Source organism: Sapajus apella, unplaced genomic scaffold (assembly GCF_009761245.1).
Source record: "Sapajus apella isolate SASKATOON/1434 unplaced genomic scaffold, GSC_monkey_1.0 scaffold98, whole genome shotgun sequence".
NCBI classification, from domain to species: domain Eukaryota; kingdom Metazoa; phylum Chordata; class Mammalia; order Primates; family Cebidae; genus Sapajus; species Sapajus apella.
Window position 1 is genome coordinate 7364978 of NW_022437038.1, and position 25637 is coordinate 7390614.

The 25637-nt window shown below is 38.6% G+C and overlaps 2 protein-coding genes across 7 annotated transcripts in view; both read left to right on the forward strand.

Moving 5' to 3' along the window:
• The window catches only part of ARMCX4 (armadillo repeat containing X-linked 4), a 10227-nt gene extending 8506 nt beyond the window's left edge, over nucleotides 1-1721 (forward strand). Inside the window, exon 7 of the mRNA XM_032257828.1 lies at nucleotides 25-1721. Coding sequence (XP_032113719.1) covers nucleotides 25-1372 — 1348 coding nt within the window. The 3' untranslated portion in view covers nucleotides 1373-1721. The remainder of the gene's footprint in view (nucleotides 1-24) is intronic.
• The window catches only part of ARMCX1 (armadillo repeat containing X-linked 1), a 47567-nt gene that overhangs the window by 6533 nt on the left and 15397 nt on the right, over nucleotides 1-25637 (forward strand). For all 6 annotated transcript variants that reach the window (XM_032257816.1, XM_032257811.1, XM_032257818.1 and 3 more), the window contains exon 2: nucleotides 3695-3881. The gene's annotated coding sequence lies outside the window, so the exon portion shown is untranslated. The remainder of the gene's footprint in view (nucleotides 1-3694; nucleotides 3882-25637) is intronic.

Genomic DNA, 25637 nt, shown 5'->3' on the forward strand with positions numbered 1-25637 from the left:
AGATGCAACCACTATAGAGTCTAGGCTTGGGGCTGAGGCTGGGGCTGGGGCTTGGTCCTGGGATGGAGAGATAACCGCTATAGAGTCTAGGCTTGGGGCTAGGGAAGAGGTTGATGTAGAGTCCTGGACCTTGGCTTGGGATGTGGATGAGGATGATCTAAGTAGAGAGTCCAGCCCCGATATTGAGGAGATCAGTTTAAGGTCTTTGTTTTGGGCTGAGAGTGAGAACAGTAATAAGTTCAGATCTAAGAATGGGAAAGATGTCAATTTTGAGTCTGGAGCTGGGGATAACACCAGGATCAAGGATAAGTTTGAGGCTTCGGGTGGAGTTGATATAGAGTCTTGGTTCTGTGATGGTAATGAAAACACAAGTGAGGACAAATCTGCACCTAAGGGTAAAGGCAAAAAGTCACCTGAGTCAAGAGGCACATATCCGTCCATGGTCCCCGGGGCAGGAATGGGATTATGGGATGGAGCCATGATCTGGTCGGAAACTAAGTTTCCACACCACAGTGAGGCCAGCTTCCCAGTTGAAGATGAGTCCAAAAAGCAAACCAAGACTGGGGAAAAAACTCGGTCCGGGTCTTGCCACTGTAAACGTGAAGCTAATATGGATCCACAAGACCTTGAAAAACTCATTTGCATGATTGAGATGACTGAAGATCCTTCTGTTCATGAAATAGCCAATAATGCTTTATATAACAGTGCTGATTATCCTTATTCCCATGAAGTTGTCCGTAATGTAGGTGGAATCTCAGTTATTGAAAGCTTGCTCAATAATCCCTACCCCAGTGTTAGGCAGAAGGCTTTAAATGCACTGAATAATATCTCAGTGGCTGCTGAAAACCATAGGAAGGTTAAAACTTACTTAAACCAAGTATGTGAAGACACTGTCACCTATCCCTTGAATTCAAATGTGCAATTGGCTGGACTAAGATTGATAAGGCATTTAACTATTACCAGTGAATATCAGCACATGGTTACAAATTATATTTCAGAATTTCTTCGTTTGTTAACTGTGGGAAGTGGAGAAACTAAAGACCATGTTTTGGGAATGCTTTTGAATTTCTCTAAAAATCCGTCTATGACAAAAGACTTGCTCATTGCCAATGCACCGACATCACTGATTAACATTTTTAGCAAGAAAGAGACAAAGGAGAACATTCTTAATGCTCTTTCACTATTTGAAAATATAAATTACCATTTTAAAAGAAGAGCAAAAGCATTTACCCAGGACAAGTTCAGTGAAAATTCCCTTTATTTCCTATTCCAACGACCTAAAGCATGTGCCAAGAAACTTCGAGCCTTAGCAGCAGAATGCAATGACCCTGAGGTAAAAGAGAGAGTTGAGCTATTAATAAGTAAACTCTGATTGGCTGTATGTTCCCAAACAAATTTGAGTAATATTTTGGTTTTGCACTCTGGAAGTAATGCACATTGTAAATTGCATTATAACTTCGAAACTGATGTTATTTATGATGGTCTATAGCTGGACCATTTTATGAACACCAAATGAACTCAAACTTGTACTGAAAATACATATGTTGATTTTTATCTTGTCTGGATTGAGATATTTTTAGTATGTTTCATGAGCAGAAACTGAACGGATTCTTCATGAGTAAGATAACCTTTGGTCCTTTGTGTGGACTTATGTTTATACATTTAAGATTTTATTTTTATGTCATCAATAAAGTTGTGTGTTTTAAGCAGCAGAAAAAAGACATTGTCCTTGTCCTTGAGTTTATGATCTGTTTGGAAAGGCAAGATATATGGAAACAAAAAGATAATAATAAAACTGGGAGCTTCCAATCATGGCCAGATGCCTCCTATCAGTGTTTAGAGGTGGTAGAAACTGCTGCAGGCAACAGTACTCAGGGAAGTTTTACAAAGGAGGGGGACCCTTAGGTAAGCTGGGCTTCAATGATATGAAAGGGTCAGAAGGGCACTCAAGATGGGAGGAGTGATGGGAAGAAAGGCATGGAGATGGGAATCCTTTCCAGAGAGAAGTGCTGGCCTGCCTGGAGTGCAAAGTGTAGGGAGAGTAGTGATGAGAGAGAGAAAGTCAGGCAGTAGAGGTGAGTCCTGTTCGTGGAGCACCCATAACTGCTAAGCTGGGGTGTCTGAATATTACCCCATCCACCCCTGTGAGACATCAAGGTCTTTTGTGACCAGAGGATTGACAAGATGAAAGGAAAACAACATGGTAGATTTATGTGCAGCATGTGGAGACTGGTAAAACAGGAAGCTACCATAAGTTAGTCCAGGCGTGAGATAATAAAGGCATGAAATTTTACTGGTGGCCATGGGAAAGGTAAGGAGAGGATGGAAGTGAGAGGCCCTATGAACCAATAAGTGCTGAGATGTATTCTAGAGACACACAGAGAGGACCAATTTTATTTTAGGGTCCTGGGGGCATTTGACAGAAAAATGTCCTCTTGGCCAATTCTGGTATCCATGTAAGTGAACAGTTACTACTTTGAAATAAGAAAGTATACTAGAAGAAAGAATAAATTTTAGTGCTTGTATCAGATTTCCTTTATAAGGTTGGTTAAGGTGGGGCCTTTATGGAACCATAGAGAGTGCTGTTGGGATACACATAGAAGATCTACCTCTCTCCCACCCCATAGTGAGGGTGAGGGTGTGGGGGAAGGAGTGCTCTCAATCAGCTGGTGAGAGTATACACTGTCACAAGGTCCGTTGGAATATATGCACATCCTTTGACCTGTTAATTCCACTTATAGAAATGTATCTTTAGGAAATAATCACATAATTGGCTTGTAGAAAGCTGTGCATCTTCAAACTGTTTTGAAGGGTGAAAAGTTGTAAATGACCCAAGTATCTCAAGATAAACAGTCAGCTAAACAAATTAATGTATATCTACACATTTAAATATTATACAGCTATTGAAAATGTTGATGGACATCTGCCTGTATTTATATTAGAAATTCAACATATAATCTTAGGTCGGAAACATAGGCTATAAAAGCACATGCCATACCTTTAATGAAGAAAAAGTATATATCTAAATTATCTTGCCTCATACTCTGAGAATGTTAATAATTTTCTGTGAGTGTTAGATTGATGGGTGATTTCATTTGTTTTTTACTCATCTCTATTTATGATACTTTTATAATAAATGGAATTTTATGCATAATTTGCCAACAAGGAAGAGGATGGATTCAGGCTAGGCAGGCCTGGTCAATAGTATTTGAGGGACCTGGAGCAAAATTATAAATGTAGGCTCACGTATTTACGTCTACATACTTGGAAAGAATAACTTAAAATTTTAAATAAATATTATTTATAAAGCAATAAGTGTTATAAAATTTAAATCTTATTAGCTGTTTTAAAAATAAAACTGTTCTCAATATTAGCATTCGATAATCACCAACCGACTTTACTGTAAAAAAATGGTATCATGCTCGTGGTGGATTCTACCATCTGCTGCCCTGATCCCTCTTCAGGAATAAAGAACTTATTATTTTAATTGCTAGGAGTGCAGCAAATAGACAGTCCTCAGCTGTCAGCCCTCTTCAAGAATTTCCTAAGCTGAAGAAAGCCTCCCCAAGGTTACATCCCTTACCTGCGGATACTTCACATCCAATTACTAATGAATATGGCCTTCCTGCCCCAAATTGGGACAGATTAACTCCTCCCTCTGTCCAATCCTGCTTCCTTCTTTTCCCTTCCACAGGTGTTGATCCCAAGAGAATTCCCTAGTAAAAACCCTTCATGCTGAACTCTGTCTCTGGGTCTGCTTCCTGGGAAGCCAACCTGCAACAGTTGGTATAAGAAGTGGTTCAAGAAGGCAAACACTGTGATGAAATTTTGGACATGAATTACCTGCTACTCTGATGTCAATGAAGACTCCATCATTGGTGGTAGGTGGAGTAGATAGGCCTCTGGAACAAGGTGGCAGAGGAATTGTTAAAACTTTCAATGGTGATGAACTGGGGTGGCATAGTGGACACATTAACTGGTGCCATGTATCAGACCTTTGAGAAATATGGGAAATATTAAACATAAGGCTGGCCAGAAAATTGGGTGGCTGTTGATAAGCTGATTGAGCTCTAGAAAAGAATAACAAAAGCTGAATTAAATTAATCAACAATTTATAGCTATGTTTGAAAGCCAGAGAGCTTTATTTACAACATATAAAGAGGCTCTCATCTTTTCCAGGTAGGGGGTAGAGAAATCTGAGGAGTAGACTCAGGATTTGTTAAAAGCAAGATTCAAAGAAAGTTACAATTCTAACCAAGATGTCTTCTATGCTGAATTCAGTGCCTTGATTAAGAAGGAATGGGACTCTGATACTTGGGATAGGGACATCTGGATTGATGTCCCTAAAAATCTTGTATCCCCCGATTACCCTGAGCCCCATCGAGAAGTGTCCTACTCCTTCTATTAAGGGCTGGCACTTCACCTTGCTCCAATATATGGAATTCTTTCCCCTGTAAGATAACCTAGGTTTCCCTCAGAATCTGCCTCCACCTCCTATCCTGGCCACTGGACCTATAACTAGGGTTAAGCCACAGCATAATCTAGCTGGTGTTGTGCTGGGTGTAACAAGGAAAGAAAGAGAATACACCAACAAAGTGTTTCAGGACGTAACCTAGCCAGCATGTACTAGAAGGTGATGAGGGAGTAAGTATGGCACCAATTCTGAGGAGCTTGATCAGGAGGGCTGGAATATAAAATTGAATATGAGAGAATGAATCAATTTGAAAGTGCTCTCCCAGAATGCAGGGTTTAACACCGTGGCAAAAACCACAGGAAATGGCATGAACTCATTGCTACAATAGCTCCTCAACGTATGGAAAAAGCCATGGACTACAATAAGTGAGGTGTAAATGCCAGAGTTGCCATTGAAGATGGTGGAAAAAGGGATTTAAGTCTTAAATATAAAGTCTTAAATATATAAATATAATATAATTCTCAGAGAGGTGAGAATTATAGAATAAACATGTTATGTAAGGTCAGAAGACCTTTCAGAAGATTATATTCTGCAGGAGGACCCAAAGGACACACCATTTATCAAGGCTCTAAGGAATATTCTGGTGAGAGGGACATCAGCATCACTAAGAAGTTCAGTAGTGGATCTCTTCTGCATGCCAGGGCTCAGAGTAGGAGAGGATCTTATGGAATGAGGATCAGTGGTAGAAATGATGATGCCTCTGAAACAATAGAGGCAGGATGACTGCACTTAACTGTCAGAAGTCACGTGGATGTTAATAACATAATGCACTGCAGGGCCAGAGTGGCAAATGGGGAGGCTTGACCTGCAGAGAGCTATGGAGATGGTTAACAGAACATAGTACTCCTACTGGGTAGATGGTTAAGAGATAGTTAATAGGACATGGACAGTCAATACAACATGATGCCCAGGGGGGAAATAGGCAGCCAACAATATAGATTCTATACAATCAAAAGAAATGAAAGGTGGTCACAGGTTTGAGGGAGGTTGCCTCAATAAAAAGTCTTATCCAGCTTCTGGTCTCAAGTCAGGTTTTCATCCACAACACATGGTTTGTAGGAAAGGCTGAGTACCCAGGAAGAAGGACCCTACAACACATGTGTAGTAATGATTTCTTTAGTCCTTCCATTTACTGAGGTAACCATGTGCCAAGGAAAGAGAAATACCCAAACATTTTGAGAACAGATGGACACTGGTTCTGAGTTGATATTGACACCCAGAGACCTAAAGTGTCTTAATTTGCCCCCTTATTAGAATGGGAGCACATGGATGCTAAGTATTAAAAGTGATCCTGGCTTAGGTAGGTTTCACAGTCGGCCCACTGGGTTCACAGACCCACTCAGTGGTTATTTTTTTTTGATCTCTGTATGTATAATTGGAATAGACATAGTTGGTTAATTTGTACAAGCCCTATAGCAGTTCCTTAGCCTGTAGATTCAGAGCTATTTGTAGATGAGAAGGCCAAGTGGAAGCTTCTGAAACTGCCCTTACCTTCTCTGGCCAAGATAGTAAGTGAAAACATATGGCACCTGTGGAGTGGAGGATGGCAGAAATTATTGCTGCTTTTGAAGACCTAGAGAATGTAGAGTTGTAGTCTCCATTATATCTCTGTGTAATTCACCACTTTGATCCCCTGCAAAATGTGGACAGAGCCTAGATGACGCTAGACTATTGAAAACTCAGCCAAGTGCTAAGACAATTGCAATGCCATGCCAGATATGATATCCTTGCTACAGCAGAAAGCATGGCCTTAAGTACCTAGTTTTCAGCTACTGATTTAGAAAATGTGTTTTTCCGTATCTGTATCATAATGGAAAGTTCATATTCATACAGAATGGATAACAGTATGCATATACAGTTTTTCCTCACTACTCTACTAACTCTTATGTCCTCTGTCATAATATAGTCTGAAGAGGTGTGGACCACTTAAACATTCTTCAGAATATAATACTAATCTACCATGTCAATGACATCATGCCAATTGCACCAAAATGAGTAAGAAGGGGCTAGCACATTGGAGGCCTTAGTAAGACAGATGCACTATGGAGAATGGGAGATAAACCCTACAAAGATCTAGGGAGTTAGCCACATCAAGTTTAATTTTTAGGGATTGAATGGTATGGGGAATGCCAGAATATCCTCTCAAAGGAAAGGACAAATTAGGGTATTTTTTTTTCCCATTTATTTTATTGCGTTTTAGGTTTTGGGATACATGTGAAGAACATGCAAGATTGTTGCATAGGTACACACGTGGTAGTGTGATTTGCTGCCTTCCTCCCCATCACCTACATCTGGCATCTCTCCCTGTGCTATCTCTCCCCAGCTCCCCACCCCCCACCCATCCTCACAGAGAATTTTCTGGACGTGCAATGCCTTGTAGGCCTCTTTGGGTTCTTGAAATATCACATTTCACACCTAGAATTAGTTTCACCCCATATATTGGGTGACACAAAAACTGCCAGCTTTGAGTGGAACTATAGCAGAACAAGGCCCCTTAGCAGGTCCACATGCAGTTTTAAGCAGTTCTGCCACTTGATGCATACAAAAGACAGTCCTTATGATACTGATTCAGGCGAACTCCAAAACTGGGGCTTAGCCTGGGAGGGTTCTTGGCTTCAACAAGAGCAAGCTGACAGTGAAAGAAGGCAGGTTTATTAGAGCAATAGTTTATAGCAAAATGTCTGCTCCATAGACAGACCAAGGCTGTCTCATAGGCAGAGCATCCCTGAGTAGCAGTGTACAGCAAAGTGGCTGCTTCATAGGCAAAGCAGCCTGGAGCAGCAGCAGCAGTATATAGCAACAGTAGCATTCTGGAGCAGCGGAGGGAGCAGGAGCAGCAATTTTGCTGGCTAGCTATATTTATACCTACTCTTAATTATATGCTAATAAAGGAGTGGGTTTTTGGATTTTTCTAGAAAAGGGGTGGGAATTTTCTAGAAAATGGGTGGGAACCATATTAGGCAACTTCTGGGTCATTACCATGGCACACTGCCATGGCATTTGTAAACTGTCATGGCACTGGCTGGAATGACTTTAATAATGAGCAGTGAGGACAACCAGAGGTTGCTTTTGCCATCATCTGCTGGTGTCTCTACTGCATCTTGTTTTTGATAAGCAGGGCCATTACCAGTGTTCAGAAAACAAGTCCTGCTGATCTCCTACCTCAGTATTAAATGCATCTGTGTTGGAAAAAGATGCCATGTGAGTTTTTGGAACCCCTATGGGAAAGCCCCTATGGGGAAATCACAACTTAGGTAGGGTTGTGGAGCAAAGCCATGTCATAACAATGGAAAACATATATCTTTTAAGAACAGTTCCTGACATGTTACTACATCCTGGTGGAGATGAATGTCTGACTATAGGACATCTATTGGCCATGTAGCCAGAACTGCTTCATGAGCTGAGTTCTGTCAGATCCACCAAGGTATAAGGTTGAGTAGCCCCATCAATGAGATGGAAGTTTCTTTTTTGTTTCTTTTTTTGAGACAGGGTCTTGTTCTGTCACTCAGGGTGGAGTGCGGTGACATGATCATGGCTCATTGCAGCCTTGACTTTCTGGGCTCAAGTGATCCTGTCACCTCAGCCACCTGAGTAGTAGGAATATAGGCACACACCACCATACCTCGCTAATCTTTTTAATTTTCTGTGGAGTTGGGGCTCCACTATGTTGCTTAGGCTGGTCTTGAACTCCTGGGCTCAAGGGAATTTCCTGCCTCAGCCTCCCAAAGTGCTGGAATCAGAGGCGTGAGCCACCATGTCCAGCCAAGATGTAAGTTTTACATATAGGATCAAGCAAAGCAGGATGGAAGGGCATAAGCAGTTGCCTGATCAGGTAGAGGAGATCCTCTATGTTATCTACCACTGTTGCACTAGTACCTTTCCCTTACCTTACTGCTATGGCCTTACATCAGATCCCATGTGACACAGGCATTCAAGTGTTCTTTAATAAGTGTGCCTGTATGTGTGTGTTGTGTGTGCTTGTGCGTGTGCGTGTGTGTGTGCGTGTGAGAGAGTGAGAGAGGGATTCAAGATCTAAGACCTTTCAAAACATGAAACTTAGCGGGGCCTTCATTGCTCAATTCTAGGAGCCCTCATGCCTAGTTATGAGGCTAGGGTAGCAGTGGGCAACATTTCTAAATGTTTTGGAGAGTTAGGTGGTCTTATAGTCAGTTATTGGTCTGACCCTGGCCCCAGGTCCCCAGATTCTTACCCTAGTGTTGTAGTACTAGACTCAGGGCTTGGGGTTGGTTTAAGATTTTGAGCACAGTGGCTTTGCTCGGTCATGCACATATAGGGAATCATGTGACACTACTTTTCCAAGGTGAAAATGCAATCCTTCTTCTTGAGCTAAAAGGTCCGTTTCTGAAAATCACATGAACTGATTGGTTCTTGAGGCAGTTTAGTGTGGTTCTTGAGGCAGTTTAGTGTAGGGGAAAGAATATAAGCTGGAGTGACGAATGACTGGGGAGGGAAAATAACATTTCTCTTTCCCTTTTATTTTTCAAACATAAAGGAGAAGATTTGGGAGAGGAAGAGGATTAATCCTGATTTGAACTCTTTGAATTTGAAGTGCTTATGTACTATAATTTGAATATGGTTTATCCCCATCCAAACTCATGTTGAGGATGGGTTCCCAATGTGATAGTGTTAGGAGGTGGTACCCTTAAGAGGTGTTTGTGTCATGAGGAATCTGTCCTGATGGAGGGATTAATGCAGTCTTTTTGGAGTGAGAGAGTTCTTATGCTCATGGGACTGGATTAGTTACTGTGAGAGGGTTGGTTGTTGTAAAGTGAGGCTGCCTCTTGTGGTTGGTGTCTTTTGCATGCACCTGGTTCCCCTTTTGCTTCTTTGCCATGTTTTGATGCAACATGAGGCCCTCACCAGAAGTCATCAGATGTGACTGCCCAATCTTGAACTTCCCAGCCTGCAAACCTGTGAGTTAAGTAAAACATTTCTTTATAAATGTCTAAGTCTTAGGCATTGTTATAGCAACACACAACAAACTAAGACACTGGCATTTCCAAGTGGAGCAGCTCACTATTTACTTGAGTGGTATGGATCTAGAGCTCAGAAGAAATGTCTGGGCTGAAGATACATATTATGGATGATAACAAGAGTAAGTCAGGTAGCTGCAGTGAGTAGTACAGATAGAAAAACTGAGGACAGAACATCTAAGAAGCCTGATACATGTAGGACTTTGGCAGAGAGTAGCACAGAATTAAAACCAACTGTACACCCTTCTTTTTCTTTAAAAAAATTGGGGTAAAATACACATAACATTTACCATCTTCACCATTTTTAGGTGCACGGCTCAGTGACATTAAGTACATTCACACTGTTGTGCAACCATTACCGCCATTCATCTCCAAAAGTGTTTCCTTTTCTTTTATTTTTTGAGACATAGTTTTGCTCTTGTTGCCCAGGCTGGAGTGCAATTGTGTGATCTCGGCTCACTGCAACCTCCACCTCATGGGTTCAAGCGATTCTCCTGCCTCAGCCTCCCAAGTAGCTGGGATTACAGGCACCTGCCACCATGCCCAACTAATTTTTCATAGAGATGTGGCTTCGCCATGTTGGCCAGGCTTGTCTCGAACTCCTGACCTCGTGATCTACCCACCTCGGCCTCCCAAAGTGCTGAGATTACAGGCATGAGCCACCACGCCTGGCCAAGAACTGTTTTCATCTCCCAAACTGAAATGTATATCTACTAAACAGTAACTCCTTCCACTGCTCCCCCAGCCTCTGCAAAGCACTATTCTATTTTCTGTTTCTATAAATTTAACTACTCACGGTGCCTCATTTCAGTGGAACCATACGGGATTTGTCCTTTTGCCACTTAGCATAATATTCTTGTATTAGTTTACTTGGGTTGCTATAATAAAATTCCACAGACTGGGTGGCTCATAAACAGCAGAAACTTATTTGCTGGAGGCGCAGAAGTCCAAGATAAAGATGGCAAAAGTTTCTGGTGAGGGCTTTTTTCATGTCTTGTCAATGGCTGCTTTCTCACTATATCCTCATGTGGCCTTTCCTTGGTTTGTTGAGAAAGAGAGAAAGAGTCTTTCTGATGTCTCTTCTTATAAGGAAACTAATCCTACAAAATCAGAATCCCATCCTTAAGATTTCATTTAACCTTAATTACTTCCTTAGAGGTCCTATTTCCAAATACAGCCACATTGGAAGTTAGGGCTTTAACATGTGAATTTTGCAGGGACACAACCATTCAGTCCATAATAGTTCTCAAGTTTCCAGTTCTTTACATAGAATTGGAGTCCTATCTATGTTCAATTTCAGAACCTTGTTTTTGAAATATAATTTTCATAGTTATTGAGTACCATAACAGTTACAGAAATCCAGCAGAACCTTCCGTAATCATTCCCCATCCCAGATTTCTGCTTCCAAATTAATTTCGATTTCTGTTTTAAAATTACTTTTAATTCCAGATTACTTACAAATATCTCAACTACTTCTTCTGATATTGCCTTCATATTTATTAATAACTGTTTTATTTCTTGATTTTTAAATTTTGTGTATCAGCTAGGACTTCCTACAGTGGAAGGATTCAGTTGTTTGATACCTCTCATCCTGTATAAAAACTCACTTCTCCCATATTCTCCCAATATATTGTTGTATCACTATATTATGTTAAATCAATATTCAGTGTTTACATTATGTCTGTGTAAGGATTTTTCACAACTGAGAGATTAGAAGGAGAGGCAGTTAAGTGCATAGACTCTGCCACTAGACAGCCTGACTTCAAATCCTGATTTTGTCATTTAATAGCTACATGATCTTGAACAAATCTCTTCCACTCTATCTCACTTTCCCCATATTTAAAATGGGAAATGGCGTATCTCATAAGATTTATATGAGGATTAAAAGATTAAGCACTCAGAGTCATACTTGGTACATAGTAATTGGCATCTATTATATATTATTGTTGTTCATTGTATAGATATTTTTCCTAGAGTTTGTGAATCCTCCTGTATTTCTGCTCCATTTTGAAAGATTACTCTTCAGGCCTAATGTACAACTATTGTCCTAGAGACACCTTTTTCATCATAGTGGAGTTTTCTTTGTCTCTTTTTCATGTTGGATCTGGCTTTCCCTATATCCCATGGCTTCATCTTTTTAAATTTATGAACTCATTTTGATAAAGTAAATCTAGGTTTCTGAGAAAGAGTGTATAGGATATAAATACTTTGAGATTTTCCCTGTCTGAAAATACCTTTATTCTACACTTACACTTGATTGATAATTATTGGACATGAAATTCTAGGTTTAGGTCATTTTCCTCAAAATTTAAAAATTTACTTTTCAAATCAAAGCTGTGTATGAATATACTTAAAAAAGTCAAATACAGTCATGCTCATGCACTGTGTAACAACATTAATGATGGACAGCATATACGATGGTGGTCCCATAAGATTATAATGAAGCTGAAAAATTCCTATCAGCTAGTTATGTCGTAGCCATGGTAATGTCACAGCATAACACAAAACGCAATGTGTTAACATTACCTTTTATATGGTTAAATATGTTTAGATTTGCAAATACCATTGTGTTACAATTGCCACCAGTATTCAGTACAGTAACACATTGTTCAGGTCTTTAGCCTAGGAGCAATAGTTTATACCATATAGCCCAGGTTTGTAGTAGGCTATATGCTCTAGGTTTGTGTAATTACACTCTATAATGTTCACACAATGACTGTATCACCTAACAATGCATTTCTCAGAAGGTATCCTTATTGATAAGTAATGTGTGAGTGTAATCATATAAGGCTGATGTATTAGTTTGCTTGAGCTTCCATAACAAAATTCCACAGGTTGGGTGGATTAAACAACAGAAATTTATTTTCTCATAGTTAATACTGGCTAGAATTCCAAGATCAAGATGCAATCAGGGTTAGTTTCTGGTGTAGCCTTTCTTCCCGACTTGTATATGGCCACCTTCTTGCTGTGTCCTCACATGGCCTCTTCTCTGTGTGTACATGAGATAGAGAGAGATCTTTGGTGTCTCTTCTTATAAGGACACCAATTCTATCAGATTAGAGGTCTATTCTTAGTACCCAATTTAGCCGTAATTACCTCCTTAAAGGCTCTGTCTCTGAATACAGTCACATTAATGGTTAGGGCTTCAACATATAAATTTTAGGGGACCCGATTCAGTATATAACAGCTTACTATGAAAAACAGCAATATCCTTGTATCTCAACACTATTTTTCCGCTCCCAGAAGCAATAAATTTCAACTCCTTTAATGCATTATTTTGGTATTATCTACCTATGTCAAAATAACATACTTACATTGTTTCTTCATTTTTGAGTTTTAAGTCACTGACTTCCCACTATGGAAGATGAGTTTAGCTCTTCTTTTATACTCACCCCTGCTTAATGTAATCATACATTTTTACATTTTTTATACCCTGCCCTCCCAATTGCTTTCTTCTTATTTTAGTTGTATGGACAGTATTATGTTGACTATGTACTTGTTAATGAGATTTGAATTACATAGTACATTAGGATTATTTTTTCCTGTCCTGCACAACTTTCTGTTTTCTCTAGATTTAATTTTTTCTCCCTCTCTTTTTCTATGTATTTATCACCAATTTATTTCCAAAATAAACTCCCAATTATGTAAATATTCTTCCATTATGTTTAAATAAATTAGGTATTCTATCAATTTTATTTTCTGGACAAAGTTTCTCTTGGAAATCTTCTGACCTGCTTTAAGCTAGACTGGTTGCACTCTAGGCATGCAACACAACTTTTATTTTGGGATCTCTTTTCACAATAATCTTTGTGACTTTCCTTGCTACTATTCTGTTAGATTAATTGTTTCCTGGATCTCATATCTCCCTCTTTCTTGTGTTATCCTCTCTTTTGCCAGAACACATCTTCCAGTAGCTTCCTGAGAAAGTGTATATGCATAGCACACTTTTGAGATCTTTCAAGTTTGAAAATGTCATTTTTCTATTCCAACACTTGATTGATAGCTTGGCTGGAGATGGAATTTTGAATGGGAAATTCTCTAAAAATTTTGAGGACATTGTTTCATTGTATTTTAGCTTCCAGTGTTGCTGTTGAGAAGTCAGATGTCACTCCAGTTCTTTTTTATATATTTACTTTTTCACTAGGTAATACATTCACATGGTTCAAGTTAATAATAAAAAATGCAATGAAAAACCTTCCTCCCACCAACATTCTTCTTCTACTCAGTTCCCCTTTTCTCCAAACAGATAGCTATGGTTATTAGTTTCTTTTTCATACTTCCAGGATTTTGTCTTGCATATGTAAGGAAATACAAATATAAGTATTCTAATTTTACCCCTGTTATAAAAGGTAAAATACAGTATATATACATGTATACATTCACACACTTGCTGTCCTGCACTTGGCTTTTTTAGATTGTTTGTTTGCTTGTTTTACTTAACAATATATCCCAGAAGTCTTTCCACATGAGTACATAATTTACTCTCATTTTTGTAGCCTCATAATCTCCCTTTGTGTGAGTGTAACAATTTTATTTAGAAAGCTCTCTTTCAATGAACGTTTTGATTATTTCCAGTCACTCCAATGACAAACATTGCTTCAATAAATAATCCCCATTCTTCTGCCAGGGTTGGGGAAAGATAGTCACTGAGGTACTTGGAGTGGAAGAGTGAGGGTCTGTTTTTGAAACATTTAACCAAGCCTCCCATTTTTGGTCCTATTTTCACCCTTGCTTATTAGAGAATACTGTGCTCTGAGCTTGGGGGTTCTGTGATGTAAATTAGATTACTTCTCACCTTTCTCTACTTTAGGGATAGGATGCAACTATCTCAAATCTAGTAAGTTGATTGCCATGTGCCCATCTGTACTCCAGCTTCTAAAATTGTGTTACTGTTGTCTCCTATCCTTTTCTGTTATTGTACCTTTAAATATCTTTATTGTAATTTTAATGGAATGTTTAGGAAGAAATAAAGTCTAATGCTAAGTTTATCCCAAAATATTTTATTGGAAGTTCATGCCTTAGAATTTTCAAATTGTTCTTCTGAAATCTTTTAGTTGTGTGTGGTTTGAGAAGCCTACTGTTCTATTTCTTGTCCATTATACATGACACATTTTTCCTCTCTGAAAACTTTTAGGTTCTTCTTTTTATCCTTAATATTTTGAAACTTTTCTATAATATGATTTTTTTAATCTTGTAGGTTGCTATGAAAAGAAAAAAACATGATTTAAAATAAGTCTATTTTTATTCATTGTGGTAGGAACTTAATGGGCTGTTTCAATCTGGTCACACATATTTTGCATTTAGTTCTTTAATGATTTTTTTGATTTCTTGTATTAGCACTTTGATTGTTTCTTCTTACCATTTTTCTGTTCTTTCATTATGGAAATTGTATTATTTCAGTGTTTTACCTCTCATATGATAATTTTGTTATCTTTTTCCTATTTTAAAAAATCTCTTTCTTACTGTATTCTACATTTGGGGATTTTTTTCCCCTACTCTTTTGACCCTCTATTGATATGTGGAGCTTTTTCTGACTTATGATTGTTTCTTTTAAAATAGAATTCTGCACTTATCTCATGGGTATTATATATTCTTATCTATTTATGAATATTACAGATTTTTATGGCTTTCTTCTGTTTCATGTATTGTTTATTTTACTCTCAGTTTCTTTTTTATGGTTGTTTGTCTAGGTCTCACCAAAACAATGTTAGTCCTCTAACAAACTTCTATTTATATTTAAGAATGGGATTCTCCATAGCATTAGAAAGGATCCAGTTATTTCATTGTGGTACACACAAATGCCAGTTTTCATAGATACTTTTGTTTTTTTTCTGAGCATTCTGTTGCCCACGCTGGAGTGTAGTGATGTGATCATAGTTTGCTGTAACTTCGAAATCATGGGCTTGAGTGAACCTCCCACCTCAATCTCTGTAGGTACTTTTTATTAGGCTAATTAGTTTACATGGAGAGGAATCCTCCAGTCTCCTTCCTTGGGCACATAAGCACTGTTGACAGTACTCAGGAAGCTGAGCAAGGGAAAGGACCTTGAGTGGGGAGAATGTCTCACCTTTCAATATGCAAACTTTCACTTAATATTTCTTTTTTTAGTACAACTTATTGTACCTACCCTTAGCTGCTCTCATAAGTTCACACCTTTTCTGGTTTAACTTCTCCAGAAAGTAAACCATCTGTTTTCTGAGAGAAGGAGCACTTGACTAATATAGGGGCTGGAGGAGGGGGTCTAACTGCTCCTTACTAAAATTTCAACTAATGGACTGGGCGTGGCAGTTCAAACCTGTAATCCCAGCACTTTGGGAGGCTGAGGTGGATGGATCACTTGAGGTCAGCAGTTGGAGACCAGCCTGGCCAGCATGGTGAAACCCCGTCTCTACAGTAATTAGCCTGGTGTGGTGGCAGGCACCTGTAATCCCAGGCTGAGGCAGGAGAATGGCTTGAACCCTGGAGGCAGAGGTTGCAGTGAGCTGTGATTGCACCACTGTACTCCTGCCTGGGTGACAGAGCAAGACTCCATCTCAAGAAAAACAGAAAAAAATTTCAACTAATCCTTTTGTTCTTAGTCCAATGAGGTCCCTTCAACAGTTAACTGGCGCCTCAAATTCCTGAGCCTCTGTATTGTTCTGTGGAGTGAATCACATACTCTTAACTCATCATCATCATGAATGGCAGATTGGAATTTCAGCTTTTCCTGCTTTTCTAGGTCACTCAATGTTTATCCAATGATCTCCAAAAATTTGTTAATATTTCCCATGAACTATTGTCTCTTCTCCATTTCTGTTTATATTTCTGATTATTTTACTGGGATTTCAAGATGGATTTGAGATAAATGAATGTGTTGTATTTCATATTAGGGCTCTAGAGAAATAGAACAAATAGGAGAATATACTATATATATAGTATTATATATATAGTATATTCTCTTAGACAATGAAAATATATATAGATTATATATATAGTATATTCTCCTAGACAATGAAAAAATATATAGTATTATATAAGTATATTCTATTAGTTCTATTTCTCTAGAGAGTCTTAATATGAAATACAATACATTCATCTCAAGTCCATCTTGAAATCCTATTAAAATAATCAGAAATATAAACAGAAATGGAGAAGAAACAACAGTTCATGGGAAATATATATATGTGTGTGTGTGTGTGTGTGTGTGTGTATATATATATATATATAGAGAGAGAGAGAGAGAGAAAGAGAGAGAGAGAAGAGAGATTCATTTTTAAGGAGTTGGCTCACATGATGGGAACTGACAAGTCTGAAATTTTTAAGGCAAGCTGGCAGGCTGAAAAGTTAGGTAAGAGTTGATGTTGTGATCTTGATTCTGAAATTCATAGGGCATGTTGCAGGCTAGAAAGTCAAGTAGGATTTTTATGTCTTGAAGCAGAATTCCTTCCTTTCCAGGAAGCCTCAAGTTTTGCTCTTAAGGTCTTTAACTGATTTGGTGAGGCCCATCCAGACAATGAAAAACAATCCATTGTGTCAATAGATTATAAATGTTAATCACAACTACAAAATACCCTCACAGCAACATCTAGACTAGTTTTTAAACAAACAACTGGACATCACAACCTGGCCAACTTTACACATAACATTAACCATCACAGTCTACCCCTTGTCAACTTGGCACCTGTACACATCTCCTTAAAGCATACCTAACCTCCAAATATAGACAAAAACAAAATGATACTTTCACTTATTATGATACAGATATCCTGTGCTCAACTGAAAATGCACTAACCGTTTCCCCAGAAGAGGACACAAAGTCCTTGGGCAATGTTTGCACTTCCCCTTAATGTCCTGTAACTTAAATGCTATGATATAAAGCTAATACATACTATGTTGTATGATAAGAGAATAAGAGAGGGAACAACCCAAAGGTATTTGCTATATATACACACACAAACACAATCATAATGAAATAAGGAAGAAATACATATGACAATTACAGTTGTCATTTCTGCAACTGGTTATGTGGTCATAGCTGGTTTTTATAACTAGTTTCTTTCACTATCTATTCCATATTCCCTCTGCTCTCAGCAAGTACTTCAGCTGATCATGGTTCTTTGCTGGGTCAGGTGACCTACACCTTCATTCCTGAAGCGGAATGAAGTTCCACCAGTTAGATCTGGTTGAATTGGATTATTGTAGTTTTCTGTTGACTTTAATCATAGGACATGGAAACACTAACAGATAGAAGTACTAGTACTAGGGGATGTTAGTACTAGTGTTAGCACTAAGGGATACTAGCGTGTGGTAGTACTAAGCCCTAAGAGATATCCTGTATTCCAGACAAGCTCTTCCTTAACTTCCATTGTGCAATAGACTCTAATTTCCCCCTTGTTAATCAAAACCAATAACTCCAGCTGTTGGAAGCATTTCAGAGTAGACCTTAAGCCTGGCATAAACACGCCTTAAAGAAACTGGCCATAAACAGAACATCTATAGCACTGTGACATCTTCCTGATGGTAGTGACGCACATTGCTAGAGGCTGTAGGTTTACCGGAGCCAGGGAAAGAAATATCTAACCTGCTCTTGGGCGGAAGACTGCTGTGGGGAGGCTTCTGAACCATAAAAAATAGCAAGAGTGGCAGGTGCCTTAATGACATGTTCCAGCGGCAGTAGATACGCCCACCAGAGCCTGTTTATTGCCACTAGTAAAGAATGCTTTGTTCCCTGCAAAGAATGCTTTTAGTTAAATGATGATTATCACTTACTTACTGTCAGTAAATGTATGGGTCTAACTCTGAGGCCTCTCAGCTGGGAATGCTGAGGCCCCCTGTCTGTCCCATATCTTTTTGCTATCTATCTCTGTGTATGTTTCTTAATTCCTTCAGTGCCACCTGGGTTGGGGTCTCCACGACTAGCTGGTCTCAGCACCCAGATAGTACAGCAAGTCCATTCATTGCCTGTTTATTCACAAGCACGAGAAGCCCAAAGTGGCTTGGTGGCAGTCTTAACTTCAATGGAATCATTGCTGAGTATCCTGCTGGAAGCATTCCTCCCTTTGGAACTAAGATCTTCAGACCAACAGAGCATAAGATCATGGAAGCAGGAAGCAAAATTTTGGTAGTGGATCACTAGGGGTGATAGAGAGTGAGGCCACTCGCATTTCCACCTCTTGATTCTTGGGCCCATGAAACCTGGCTATAAAAAAAAAGCACCATATACTGGATTGCTGGTTTAGATCATATACAACTTCCTGGAGAACATTACTCCTATATAGAGTTGCCCGTGAGAAATTGCTACCTACCTCATGCTGTAACTGAGCAATTCTGTTAAGCCAGCTGCTTCAGGATAATAGGGAACATGGTTTAATACCAGTAATTCCATGGCCATGAGCCTATTGTTGAACTTCACTTGCTGTGAAATAAGTTTCTTATCAGAAGCAATGCTGTGTGGAATATGATAATGGTGAATAAGGCATTCTGTACATCCATGGACAAGAGTTTTGTCAGAAGCATTGCAACTAGGGAAGGCAAATCCATATCCAGAGTGTTTGTTCCAACAAGAAAAAAATGATGCCCCTTCCATGATGGTAGTGGTCCAACATAATCAACCTGCTACCAGGAAGCTAGTTAATTCCCCTGGAGAATGTTTCCATATGGAGGACTCAGTTTTGGTTTTTAATGCTGGCAGGGTTAATCTCCTTAGATAGGGGTGGAAGGGCTGTCTTTACTAGCAAAGAAGACTCAGTTGAATTTAGGGGTTTAAATTCTTTAACGAAGGTCCCCAACTTCATCAGGATCTACCCCATGTCCTCATTTAAACTTTCAGAATTCAATTCCTTCCTAATCAATGCTCTCACTTTAACATCAAACACCCTGAGAGTTGGGAATTCAATTTACATTGTAATTCAGCCACTTGCAGACATAGAAACTTTGAGGTAATTTATACAGTACTTGTGTTGGGAATTTGAAGCCCTGAGATCATCCCTTTCTTCTGCAACTTTATCCAGCACAATTAAGAGCAGCCAACTAATCCCATCTTACTTGTTAGTTTAACAAAAAATGTTCTCAGGTATAAAATACATGTTTGGTCACTCAGAACCTTGACTCTTCCAAGTATGTGATTGAGGAGTATCTAGTGATGATATTTTGTGTATTTCTTTTTGTTTTTCTTTTTTTTGAGACAGAGTCTGACTCTGTTGCCCAGGATGGAGTGCAGTGGTGCAATCTTGGCTCACTGCAACCTCTGCCTCCTGGGTTCAAGTAATTCTTGTGCCTCAGCTTCCTGAGTAGCTGGGATTACAGCCAGCTGCCACCATATTCAGATTTTTTTTTTTTTTGTATTTTTAGTAGAGTTGGGGTTTTGCTATGTTGGCCAGTCTGGTCTTGAACTCCTGGCCTCAAGTGATTTTCCCACCTTAGCCTCCCAAAGTGTTGGGATTATAGGCGTGAGCCACCATGCACGGCCACGTTCTGTGTAATTCTACTGCCTCATCATGCCATTGACTATTTGTGCTCTCTTTACCACTGGAAACAGTCATTAGTATCTTTAAATCTAATCAGATTAGACAACTAATTCTAAAACCCCAGAATTCACACTTAAGATTTTTTATAGAAATAATATAAAAAGTACAGAGAATGAGGACAGTGCAGTAAAGATGATTTAAGTTTACAATGTAAAATTAATGCTGTTTGTTGAGAAAAGAGTTATTTTTTAAATTAGAAGTATGGGCCAGATGATGGGACATAGTTTCTTGGAAAAAAAATATATCCACATTCTTATTTGTAAAGTCAGAAAGTTCATTTATCTTTCTGAATCACTTGTCAAAGATAAATTGACAAGTCAATACTTGAAAAAAATATTTGGTTGTCATCAGAGCAGAAAATGAAGAGTCATTCCATATCTAATTAATAACTTTAAATAGTGGATTTCTAAAAAGTGGGCTCCTCTATTTTCCCTACTGTCTAACATCATAAAATTATAAGTGTATCTTCACTGGAAGAAACATTCTTCAATAAACAAAGTAAGGCATTGTTATCAACAGAATAATAAAAATTGGGACCTGATCCACAAAATGTCTTTTTCTCTTATTACCCTCCAGCTAAAGAACATCCAATCCTCAAGTGTAGTTATATCTGCATCCAAATATCTAACAACTGTGTTATTAGAGTTTGAGTTGTATTATAATACGGTAATTATGGAGTCCTAATAAAGGAAAAGGAGTCAGGCTGGCAGGAGCAGGAGAAAGCAAGAAGATAAAGCAGATAATCTGTAAGTCTGCCTTTCGTCATGGTCCAGGACACATATCCCTCCTGTGCAGATAACTCACAATCTTCCTGTGTCCAGCTATTACCAAACCCTCGTCTCATAGAAAAATGCAAGTGAGCTCACTGCAACCTTGGCATTATCAGTACTGCATGCAGCCCTCTCCAGCACAAGCACCATCCTAAAATATTGCCAGCAAGCCTTTGTCTTCTTGCAGTCAGTCCCTCTCTTGCTGATTTGCTCGTTGCTTTCTTACAGCATATTTTCATAGTTTCTCTAATAAATTTACCTTTCTTTACCTACAGCTGTCTTGGTAAATTTTTTCTGCTGCTCATGCCACCAGCCTGGATAGTTGCTACCCATGGCAGTAATCTTGTATTTGACTAATTGGTTTTGATCAAGCCTTCACATAAAAAAATTCTTTCTTTTTTTTTTTTTCTCATGTGAATAAACCTGAAACAAATTATTTCTTCGTTTAATTTTTTTCACTTTTTTTTTCTTTTTATTTCAACTTTTATTTTAGATACTAGGGTACATGTGCAGGATTATTCATTGATCATATTGGGTCCAGCTAGTGAGCACAATACCCAAATGATAGTTTTTCAAACCTTGCCCCCATCCTTCCTCTCCCAACTAGTAAACCACTGTGTCTATTGTTTTCTTGTTTATATCCATGCGTGCTCAATGTTTAGCTCCCACTCCTAAGTGAGGACATGCAGTATTTGGTTTCCTGTTCTGGTGTTAATTTCTTTGATTATGGTCTCCAGCTCCATCCATGTTGCTACAAAGGACATGATTCCTTTTTTCATGGGTATGTAGTATTCTATGCTGTATATGTACCACATTTTAAAAAATCCAATCCACCATTGATGGGGACCTAGGCTGATTCCATGTCTTTGCAATGGTGACTAGCACAGCAATGAAAATATGAGTGCATGTGTCTTTTTGGTGTAGTAATCTGTATTTCTTTGGACATATACTCTAATGGAATTTCTGCATTGAATGGTAGCTCTGTTTTAAGTTCTTTGAGAAATCTTCAAACTGCTTTCCACAGTAGCTGAACTAAGCTACATTCCCACCAGTAGAGTTTAAGTGTTCCCTTTTCTCCACAGCCTAACCAGCATTTGTTGTTTTTGACTTTTTAATAATACCCCTTCTGACTGGAGTGAGATGGTATCTCATTGTGGTTTTGATTTGCATTTCTCTGGTGGTTAGTGATGATAAGCATTTTTCCATATTGTTGGCCACTTGTATTTCTGCTTTGAGAAGTCTCTGATCACATCTTTTTAATGAAGTTTTTTATTTTTGCTTATAGATTTAAGTTCCTTTATAGATTTTGGATATTAGATGCATAGTTTGTGAATATTTTGTCCCACTCTGTACGTTGTTTGTTTACTCTGTTGATCACTTCTTTTGCTGTGCCAAATCTCTTTAATTTAATTAGGTCCTACTTGCCAATTTTTGTTTTTGTTGCAATCGCTTTTGGGGAATTAGCCATAAACCCTTTGCCAAGATGTTAAGAAGGGTATTTCCTAGATTTTCTTCTATGATTTTCTTTTCTTTTTCATTTTCATTTTTTTTTTTTTTGAGACAGAGTTTCGCTCTTGTTACCCAGGCTGGAGTGCAATGGCGCGATCTCGGCTCACCGCAACCTCCGCCTCCTGGGTTCAGGCAATTCTCCTGCCTCAGCCTCCTGAGTAGCTGGGATTACAGGCACGCACCACCATGCCCAGCTAATTTTTTGTATTTTTAGTAGAGACGGGGTTTCACCATGTTGACCAGGATGGTTTCGATCTCTTGACCTCGTGATCCACCCGCCTCGGCCTCCCAAAGTGCTGGGATTACAGGCGTGAGCCACCGCACCCGGCCTCTTTTTCATTTTCTTTTGTTTTTTGAGACAGAGTCTCGGTCTTGTTGTCCAGGCTGCAGTGCAGTGGCACAATCTTGGCTCACCAAACCTCCGCCTTCTGGGTTCAATGGATTCTCCTGCTTTAGCCTCCTGAGTAGCTGGGATTATAGGCATGCGCCACCACGCCCGGCTTATTTTGTATTTTTAGTTAAGACGGGCTTTCTCCATATTGGTCAGGCTGGTCTCAAACTCCCAACCTCAGGTGATTCACCCACTTCAGCCTCCCAAAGTTCTGGGATTACAGGCATGAGCCACCATGCCTGGCCAGTTTTCTTCTATGATTTTTATAGTTTGAAGTCTTACATTTACATCTTTAATCCATCTTAATTTTTCCCTATGGTGAAAGGTAAGAGTCTAGTTTCATTCTTCTGCATATGCCCAGCCAACAATCTTGGCACCATTTATTCAATAGGGAGTCCTTTCCCCATTGCTTGTTTTTGTCAGCCTTGGTGAATTTTGTTCACTTTTAACACGTTAGAAATTCCATCTTTACTTAAATGAGTGATTCATATTCAAAAGCAACCTTAAAAAAGACATTTTGTGCATCAGGCCCCAATTTTTATTATTTTGTTGATAATAATGCCTTACTTTGTTTTTTGAAGAATGTTTCTTCCAATGAAGATAAACTTACAATTTTATGGTGTTAGACAATGGGGAAAAAGTCTGTGTTTATTTTACTGAATGTTGAGATTTAAACAATGAGGCTTCTGTTCAGTAAGTTGTAGTGTTTATTTTACTGAATGTTGAGATTTAAACAATGAGGCTTCTGTTCAGTGAGTTGTATTCTGACTTAGAAATTTTACATATATTTGAAAGGAAAATATGTGCTAAATAAACAGTATTGCTGTGGAAATTATCTATTTAGATTTAGAATAACTGTCCCAACTATAATTATTACTTTTCTTTTTCTTTTTGAGATAGAGTCTTATTGTGTCACCTGGGATGAAGTGCAGGGGTGGGATCATGGCTCACTGAAGCCTTGACCTCTTGGGCTCAAGTGATTCTCCTGCTTCAGCCTCCTGAGTAGCTGGGACTACAGGTGCATGACACTATGCTGGGCTAATTATTATTATTATTATTTTTGTATTTTTTGTGGAGATGGGGTTTTGCCATGTTGCCCAGGCTGGCCTTGAACTCCTGGGCTCAAGTGATCCATGCACTTCAGCTTCCCAAAGTCCTGGGACTACAAGTGTAAGCCACCACACTTGGCCTAATTACTACTTCTTTTGTATTTTGAAGTACACTGAGATAGTTGAAGAGTAACAGACCTTTTAAGACAGTATCAAAGATGTGAAACAAAAAACAAACACCTCACTAGAAGTACCAAAGAACCTAATGGATATGGCTGAAGGTGGAATTTGTTATTTGGGAGATTTAATCATAGAATTCTTCCTAAACTAAAAAGAGATGGAAATTGTAAGAGAAAGATTGAGTGACATAGAAATTAAATCCAGTAGGTCTAATATCTATGCAAGGTTTGTAGAAAACAAACAATTAAAGAAATAATAGAAATAAATTTCCTGAAAGTCTGCGTCCTCTAGATCAAAATGCTCCACCAAATGCTGAGTAAGAAAAATTTGAGAGCACACATAAGAAGAATAGTTAGACACATCCTAGTGAAACTCCTTAGGCACATAAAAAAGATAAAATCTTACATGCTTCCAGAGGGAGAAAAAGGTAAATTTTAAAGAGAAAATTAAAATGTAATTGTTTTTTTTTACCCAAAAAGTTTATGCTAGGATATAATGGAGTAATGTCTCTAAAGTTCTGAAGGAAAAAGATCATGAACCTGGAATTCTGTACACAACCAAGCAATCATTTGTAGTAGTAATATTCTATAAAGTTTAATGCAATTGTTTGCAAAGAATTCCTAAAATTATAGTAACATATTATAATAGAGTAAAAAATAGAGAAATAAAAACTGAAGCTCAAGGTAATGTGAACACATTTGGAAGTGGAGTTAGGATATAATTGAAATCATATTAAAGGTCATCTCTTACTTGAGATTTTTCTCCTATTGAGCTGTAGAAGTTACTTACGTATTTCAGATATTAACCCTTCTCAGATATATGCATGATGCTATTTTAAACAGAATTATTTTCCTAATTTTATATTTGATAGCCTGTGTATAGAATTATAACTGATTTTTGTATATTAATTAATCTTGCACCCTGCAACCTTTTTTTAAAAATTTTTTTATTGCATTTTAGGTTTTGGAGTACATGTGAAGAACATGCAAGATTGTTGCATAGGTACACACATGGCCGTGTGATTTGCTGCCTTCCTCCCCTTCACCTATATCTGGCAATTCTCCCCATACTATCTCTCCCCAACTCCCCACCCCCTGCTGTCCCTCCCCTGTTTCCTCCCGACAGACCCCAGTGTGTGATGTTCCCCTTCCTGTGTCCATGTGTTCTCATTGTTCAACACCCACCTATAAGTGAGAACATGCAGTGTTTGATTTTCTGTTCTTGTGTCAGTTTGCTGAGAACGATGGTTTCCAGGTTCATCCATGTCCCTACAAAGGACACGAACTCATCGTTTTCGATGGCTGCATAATATTCCATGGTATATATGTGTCACATTTTCCCTGTCCAGTCTATCATCGATGGGCATTTGGGTTGGTTCCAGGTCTTTACTATTGTAAACAGTGCTGCAATGAACATTCGTGTGCATGTGTCCTTATAGTAGAATGATTTGTAATCCTTTGGATATATACCCAGTAATGGGATTGCTGGGTGAAATGGAATTTCTATTTCTAGGTCCTTGAGGAATCGCCACACTGTCTTCCACAATGGTTGAACTAATTTACACTCCCACCAACAGTGTAAAAGTGTTCCTATTTCTCCACATCCTCTCCAGCATCTGTTGTCTCCAGATTTTCTAATGATCGCCATTCTAACTGGCGTGAGATGGTATCTCAATGTAGTTTTGATTTGCATTTCTCTCATGACCAGTGATGATGAGCATTTTTTCATATGTTTGTTGGGCTCATGTATGTCTTCTTTTGTAAAG